Genomic DNA, 8,775 nt, shown 5'->3' with positions numbered 1-8,775 from the left:
ACACAAAAATCCCTTTTAGAGGGAAAAACAATAGCCTTCCTAGAATGGGGAAATACGGTAGTTGGATTGGCTACTCTGTGGTCCCCTACTGTCACAGGCGTAATCAAATTAAAGTTGATTTCGGTTTCAGCAAACAATCAAAAGTACTTTATTAACTAGATACTGCATTGAGAGGGTAAGCATTCTGGACTTTACCAAAACTAAACATTAGAAGCTTAACTGAATATTTGTAGCTCTGGAAAACACTAGACAAGATAGAGGAAATAAGGAGCTGGCTTATAGCTCATTTATTTCAACAGATAGAAACTGTGAGTTATAATGAAAAGTTATATTACCTATTACCAAGGAGGGTTCTTTAACCTATCAAAAGAATATTCCACGAAACTTAAACTGGCTCTACTTGAGATTCCAAATGTTCATTTCATTACAGAAAAGTGAAGTACCATAACACATTTGAGAATCTTGACCGTCTACCACCTGGGGATCAGAAACTCAGGATATGAGAAGGTATAGCTTGGTCCAAAATACAATCGTATTTCATACCTCTAATCTTAGCTTAAGACAAACCGGATTTCTTCATTAAAAAGGAAGCATAAAATGTCAGTGTCATGTTTTCCTTTTGAGAGAGGCGGTTCGTGTGTGTGTTGTTATCTTAGCAAGTCTTTCTCTCTTCAGGAAGATAAGACAGTAGTGCAACGTATTCAGAATGATCGATCACATATCTGACTAATAAGGAGTTTGGTGCTTTGAAGACCACAAGTTACATGTATGTTGTGGGCAATACCATATTTAGGATTATGGAAGAATAAATGGGCAACAGATAAGACGAAAGTGAAAGGGATTGGTCCAATGACGTAGTGACTGTAAAGGACAGATGGGAAGGTGCTAGAGACATGGGTGGTCAGCACGCAACTTTTTAAGAGGACATTTCTGACAAGGTCAGTGGGTGAAATAAGAACATGGCTAGCTGATCCTCACTTGGCGAAAAGTTGATTGTTTCTGAAAAGAATCCCCAGAGCCAATTTAATGTCTCTGTTCCTTAGGCTATAGATGAAGGGGTTCAGCATGGGAGTCACCACTGTGTACATCAGTGAGATAATCATGTCTTTGTCGTTGGAGTTGCCCGATGAGGAGGAAAAGTACAGTGCCATTATCGTTCCATAGAACAGAGACACCACAGAGAGATGGGAGCCACAGGTGGACAGGGCCCTGCAGATCCCTTTGGTAGAAGGGACCCTCAGGATGGAGACCCCAATGCGGCCATAAGAGACCAGGATGCCAGTCAATGGAAGAATGACCACCGCAGCCCCTGCAGTGAATATAGCCAACTCATTAAGAGAGGTGTCTGAGCAGGACAGCTTGAGTAGGATGGGGAGGCTACAGAAGAAGTGGGGAATAATGTTGTCATCACAGAAGGGCACCTGGGCCAGCAGGAGGGTGTGCAGAAGGGCACTGCCACAGGAGAGAATCCAGGAGCCAGCCACCAGCAGCACACACGCCCTCTCCATCATGATGGTGGTGTAGTGGAGAGGGTGACAGATGGCCACATACCTGTCATAGGACATCACCGCGAGGAGGAGGTTATCAACACAACCGAAAAGTATGTAAAAATACACCTGTGAAATGCACCCTGCGTATGTGATAGATTGGCACTGAACCTGCATGTTCATCAGCATCTTTGGGACAGTGACAGATGAAAAGGAGACATCAGTGAGGGCCAAGTGTTTGAGGAAGAAGTACATGGGGGTGTGGAGACGAGGGTCCAGCCTGATGAGCAGGAAGATTAGCAGGTTCCCCAGCACCGTGGTCAGGTACACGCCCAGGAACAGGGCAAAGAACACGCCCTGCTGCTCTGGCGGGATGGGGAGCCCCAGGAGGAGGAACTCGGACACGCTGCTCTGGTTCTCCCTCCTCATGCTGTTCTTATCTCTGCTGGGAATGAATAGAAACTGGAAACGTCAGGAACTTAGACATACTGAGCATAGCGACTACCATACGGTCACATACGTTCCTCCACGTGGCTGTGTCACTGTACAGACAAATCTCACTGCATTGCGCTCACACGTTGGTGCCTCATCCAGTCTGGTGAGAACAGTGGAATGTGATTTGTCTGAACACCGACACAGTCACTTGGAGACATCATTCAAACATCAATCAAACTCTTCAACTGAAATCAGGAATACCTCATTCTTTTTTTTAACATAATGAAGACACTACGATAGACATTAGGGGGAGAGTAATAAATAAGATACAGTCCCTTCCATGGCTTTATAGCCAGACAGCTTATGTGCGTGTGTCTGTCTTGCACACACACACACACACACACACACACACACCACTTAAAGCATTATTGGGAAAGTAATGTACCATGTACAGAATAAGTGCTGAACACATAAACTTAGAATGACAAGAAAGAAGGAAGGAAGGAAGGAAGGAAGGAAGGAAAGAAGCAAAAAAGGAAGGAAGGAAAAAAGGGAACATAATGGCAGTTCCTCAAAAACTTAAACATAGAATTACCATATGATCCAGAAATTTCACTTCTGATAATATATCCAGAAGAACTGAAAGCAGGGACCAAAGAGATATTTGTATACCCATGTTTAAAGCAACATTATTCACAATAGCCAAACGATGGAAACAATCTGTGTCCACTGACAAATAAATGGATAAACAAAATGTGGTCTACACTTACAATGGAATATTATTCAGCCTTAAAAAGGAAAGAAATCCTGACACATGCTACAACATGGATGAACCTTGAAGACATTATGCTAAGTAAAGTCAGACAGTCACAAAAGTGTAAATACTGTATAATTCCACTTATATGAGATTCTTAGAATAGTCAAATTCATAGAGACAAAAAAATAGAATGGTGGTTGCCAGGGGCTTGGTGCGGGGGAGAGAAATGAGGCGTTATTGTTCAGTGGGTACAGAGTTTCCATCTGGGAAGATAAACAATTTCTGGAGGTGGATGGTGCTGATGTTTGTACAACAATGTGAATGTGTTTAATGCCACGGAACTGTACACTTAAAAATCATTGAAATGGTAAATTTTATCTTATACGTATTTTAGGACAATAAAAAATTGTTAATTTAGAAAATATGTCACAAGGGTTAATAAAGGATTGACTGAAAAGAAGCAATCAAAAGGAGAGTGACCAGGGCTTCCCTGGTGGCGCAGTGGTTGAGAATCTGCCTGCCAATGCAGGGGACATGGGTTCGAGCCCTGGTCTGGGAAGATCCCACATGCCGCAGAGCAACTGGGCCCATGAGCCACAACTACTGAGCCTGCGCGTCTGGAGCCTGTGCTCTGCAACAAGAGAAGCCGCGACAGTGAGAGGCCCGTGCACCGCGATGAAGAGTGGCCCCCGCTTGCTGTAACTGGAGAGAGCCCTCGCACAGCAACGAAGACCCAACACAGCCAAAATAAATAAATAAATAAATAAATAAATAAATAAATAAAAATTTAAAAAGGAAAAAAAAAGAAATAGTAGTTTTAAAAAAGGAGAGTGGCCGAAAAGATAAATAAATAAATAGATTATTTAGGCAGGATGAGTGTGACCAAGATCACACATCAGGAACTGAAGATAACAAAGATAGGAGGAGGCCATCAAGCAAGATCAAATACCTTCCTGAAAATGTGTGTTGGCTTCTGGGGTTTCACTCTCACATCCAGGGAAACAGTAAACACCCAGACAATGGCCCCTGAAGAAGAGCACATCCACAGCACTTGACTCACTGCATTTTTAATAAATTTGCCAATAAATAACTTCCTTCATATCTGCCATTGTCTCTCTCTCCCCTTCCATCTCCAGTGTTTTAAAATGGCTGAGTTCTGAGCGTACACGCAAAGTGAGTGACATGAGTATTTGCCCAATCATGTGGCCAGAGAGCCAAGATATTACAGATGTTGTAGGACCAAGAAGTTGTATCAGAACTCACAGTCGTTGGATTAACTTGGTAAGGTTCCAAACTTGACCCTACCATGTTCTCCAAAGTGGAAATGTGGAAATCATTAAACATCAATGAAGAAAATTTGGGGCCCTGGAGAAGTTCAGTAGCCTTCAAACCACCTGGACGAATTGCCATCAACTTAGCAAATTGCCATCAACTTAGCATAGCATAATTGTTTAAAGCTGCCTGTTTATGTCTAGAGGTGAGACAAGAGGTCAGGCTGTGAGACTGTCTCGCCAGGTCAAATGCATACATGTATTTCCAAGTCACTCAGCACTCAGCACTCTCTGCTTTACACCCATTCAAGGAGAGGAAAATTAGACTGTGAGTGTGTTATACACAAAAACAGACACACAGAGTGGCACACAGAGTGACACACAGTGACACAGAAACAAAACCCAAGGTGCTTCTTTTTGGCCCTCTCTGATTTATACCCCTAGTCAAAAGTGTAAAGGTTTGTATGGATTCAGACCAACTTATATACAACTTTTAAATGGAATATTTTGTCACACACAACTTTTTAAAAACATGCAAACAAAAACTTTGCTACACTGTTTGTGTGGATGTAAAATGGTGCAGCTGCTATGGAAAACAGCATGGAGTTTCCCAGAAAACATTAAAAACAAAACTACCATATGATCTGGCAATCCTACTTCTGGTCCCACTTCTGGGTATATACAAGAAAGAATTGAAATCAGGATCTCAAAGCTACATCTACACTCCCATGTGTATTGCAGTATTATTTACAATAGTTAAGTTATGGAAACAACCCAAATATCCATTGACAGATAAATGGATAAAGAAAATATGGTACATACATACAGTGGAATATTATTTTGCCTTTTAAAAAAAGGGAAATCCTGCCATCTGTGACAACATAGATGAAACTGGAGTGAAAAAGCCAGTCTTAACAAGGACAAATAGTGCATGATTTCACTTTAAGAAATTCATAGAAGCAGAGAATAAATGGAGGTTACCAAGGGCTGGGGAGAGGGGGAAACGTAGTGTTACTCAAATGATATGAAATTTCAGTTATACAAGATGAATTAGTTCTAGAGACCTGTTATACAGCATAGAGTCAAAAATAATATATTGTGCACTTAAAAATTCATTAAAAGAGTAGAGTCCCTGTTAAGTTTTCTTACCACAAAAAATGGACACAAGGAAATTTTTGGAGAAGATAGACATTTCAATGACCTTGACTGTGATGATGGCTTCACATGTGTGTGCACATGTCCAAACTCCTCAAATTGTATACATTCAATATGTACAGTTTTGTATAACAATTACACCTCAAAAGCTGTTTTAAGAAAACATACCAAGACCACATCCAGTCACCCAGACAACTCACAAACCATACACACACACACACACACACACACACACACACACACACACAGAAACTCCACTACACACATTAAGAATCACATGTAGTCAAACCCAACACACAAATAGCATAAAAAGAAGCAACATACGTCAACACAAGCACACACACGTGCACTGCAGGAGATTTCCAGCCCTCTATTATCAACCCTTTACAGAACTTTCTACAATGATGGAAATATTCTGTATTTTCTTTGTCCAATACAGTAGCACTAGCTTCATGTGACTACTGAAGACTTGAAATATAACTAGTGCAACTGAGGAACCAAAATTTTAATTTTAGGTAATTTTAATTAATTTTATTTCTATGGCCACTTGTGGCTGGTAGCACCATGTGGGTCAGTGTGTGAATCAGTCACTAAAAACACATGGTTATACAAGCAACGTAAACACAACTTTTCTCTCTCTTTCTTCTAGTCCCCATATCAATGCATGTATCTAGGAAAAGTGATGGTTCCCCACCTTGCTCAGATCGATGTCAATTCTTGCTGGTCCAGGCAGCTACCTGAACACTCATCTCTTATGCCTCCATGGCCTGAGGATCTTTAGTACCTTCCACGCCTGTTTACAAGAACTAGAACAATGAGAGGGAAGGTCCACATTTACCAACAGGACTAAGACCCCAGGGAACACAGCCCCAGGATTCTGGTTAGAGAAGAAGCCAGCTGAGCTAACTGCCCAATTTCTTGCCTTCCTCTTGAGATGGATCTTGTGCAGGGGACAAAGGGGCTGAACCACTGGAGTCCCAGGAGAAGGTGTCCCTAATGTCAGTGACACGTTGGCCGCCCCTCTGCTTGGTCATGAGGAGAAGGAGAGGCCGTGAACACCCTTGACTTTTGAAGAAGCCAGCAGTGGAAACTGCCTCTGCATACACTGCAGTAAGGTCCAGACAGAGCAGTACTAACCCTTGAGATTCCCACACCACTGACCCCAAAATGTATTAGAACACACGTTCCACTGCCACCACTTATTCCATCCTCATAGAACCACAAAAGACCAACAAAGCAATCTTGATAAAAATGAACAAAGCTGTAGGCATCACCTAATTTCAAACTATTCTACAAAACTTCAGTAATCAACACAAAATGTTAATGGTGTGAAAACAGGCATATAGAAAATGGAAGAGAATACGGAGCCCAGAAATAAACCCACACATATACCATCATCTAATCTTTGACAAGGGAGCCAAGAACACACAATGGGGAAAGGATAGTCTCTTCAATAAATAGTGTTGGCAAACTGGATACCCACATGCAAAAGAATGAAAGTGGACTCCCAATAGTGAAAACTATCTGTGACATCCCACCCTGGGGGCTAAACATGTTTGCCACCTTCATTGGCAACAGTGTGGCCATCCAGGAGCTGTTCAAGTGCATCTCGAAGCAGTTCACAGCCGTGTTCCAAGGACGTGGATGGATCTAGAGGGCACTATGCTACGTGAAATAAGTCGGACAGAGAACAATAAATACCATATTATCTCACTCATATGTGGAGTCTAAAAAACAAAACAAACAAACAAAATAAAATGAAAACAGACTCACAGATACAGAGAAGAAACCAGTGGTTGACAGAGGGGAGGGCACTGCGGGGATGCGGGCTGAAATAGGTGAAGTGGATGAAGAGGTATAAATCTCCAGTTATCAAATAAACAAACCATGAGGATGTAATATACAGCATAGGAATATGGTCAATGATATTATAATAACTTTGGGGACAGATAGTTACTAGACTCATTTGCAGTGATCATTTTGTAATATATGCAAATGTCAAATCACCACGTAATCCACCTGAAACTAACATAATATCGTATGTGAACTATATTTCAGTAAAAAAAATAAAGCTGCCTGATGCCAGAATAGCTCCCAAACCAGAACAGTCCACAAACTATTGTTCATAATAAGGGTGAACATTTTGGTGAACATTGGGGTACTAGGCTAAGCGCTTTACCCATGTTTCCTAATTAATACCACACATCAACCTTACATTCCCAGATTTTTAAAAAATTGCACAGCTTCAACAAGAATCTGTGTTCTTTCACCCATTTTAGCTTTTAAAAAATAGAAACATAGAGATACAAATTCCATAGGTACAAAACAGTACAGTAGAGGACAGAGATGGCACACACACATATGTGAGTATATATGTAGCTATAATATACATGATATATAACATATAATATACATAATATATGATATACATTACTTTATAGATATGTATCACCATTTTCTCTAATTTAAAATTTATCAAGTAGTAGCTACTTAATGTGATTCAGTCTCATATGACTGTGTCATCAGAGCCCATGCTCCTAATCATTACACATGAAAACTTCCCCTTTTATCTGTTAGGGGAGCCAAGCACTCTATAATATTTTAGAGATGCAGGGAAGCCACAGTTGTCCAAAATTTTCTTAGTTCCCTGCCTAAGTAATTTCATTCATTCATATTCATATACTTCACACCTGCCAAAAATTCTCACATACGTTAACTTCTATTTAAACAATAAATATTTACTGAAGGCCTGTAAGTTTCACAAGACGTCTAATTCTTTCCATTTTATAGATGTGGAAACTAAGGCCAAGGAGTTAAGTCATTTTCCCAAGATCTCACCACTATTTGATTGATGGTGATTCTGCACTGTAGCTTCACACAGCATGATGCCTGGAGTTTCTCTGTGTGGTATGTTTCATGAAAAAAGTAAAGGGTTACAAAATCTGAGTGACTCAGATTACACTCAGGTATATGAAAGTGATAGCAGATCCTTTTTAGGAAACAGGGACTCGCTTGGAGCTTGGTTATTTTAGCCAATGGTGCCCCAGAAGGAGATCACTTAAGGAAATATTTGAGGTCATGAATGTTAATCAGATGCCCACAAACGCACATGCACACCTAACCACACACTCACTACAAGCAGCACACACACTCCCATTACTGGGAGGCGTGCTTCAGCCCCTTCTGACCCAAACCCTTCTGGGGTGAAGGCAGTCAGCGTGGGGCAGTTAAGCCTATTCAGTCAATGGCACAGACGTTAAACCACCAACAACAACCCATGCACGTGGTAACATACAAACAGACAAAAGCAAACAACACAGGTTCCTGCTCTCACACACAACTGTGTCACCCACAAACACAGCTCGCACACATGCTAGCACTTACTGCTGAGCAGCGGTTGAGCCCTCTCTGACCTCGGTTCCTTGGTGAGGTCGGGCATCTGCTCCAGCAGCCCCGATGTGGAGAGTTCATCCTCTCAGCTGTGATGCCCAGCCGGTGGGGAACATCCTCCTGTCATAACAACAGGAGGCAAATATTAAGATCACGGGCATGACTCAGGAGTCCCTAATCGCATGTTAGGAAGCTGATAACTTGATCTACATGTGCTAAAACAGGGCCTGGGTTGGGTCTAACTCAGGAAAAGAATCAGGCTCTGAGTCAGGTACATAGT

At 41.5% G+C, this 8,775-nt stretch overlaps 1 protein-coding gene across 1 annotated transcript; it reads right to left on the bottom strand.

Annotated features, from left to right (window-relative positions):
* Positions 1 to 974: 974 nt before the first annotated feature.
* On the bottom strand, positions 975 to 1,916 carry LOC103014918 (olfactory receptor 1J4-like). Its single transcript, XM_007178292.2, has one exon. It carries the CDS (start codon positions 1,914 to 1,916, stop codon positions 975 to 977), a length of 942 nt encoding a protein of 313 aa, XP_007178354.1.
* Between the last annotated feature and the right edge of the window lie 6,859 nt (positions 1,917 to 8,775).

The sequence above is a fragment of the Balaenoptera acutorostrata genome, chromosome 6 (genome assembly GCF_949987535.1).
Source record: "Balaenoptera acutorostrata chromosome 6, mBalAcu1.1, whole genome shotgun sequence".
Lineage (NCBI taxonomy): Eukaryota > Metazoa > Chordata > Mammalia > Artiodactyla > Balaenopteridae > Balaenoptera > Balaenoptera acutorostrata.
Note: the sequence above shows the minus strand (reverse complement) of the source record. Positions and strands in the feature narration are given on the sequence as shown.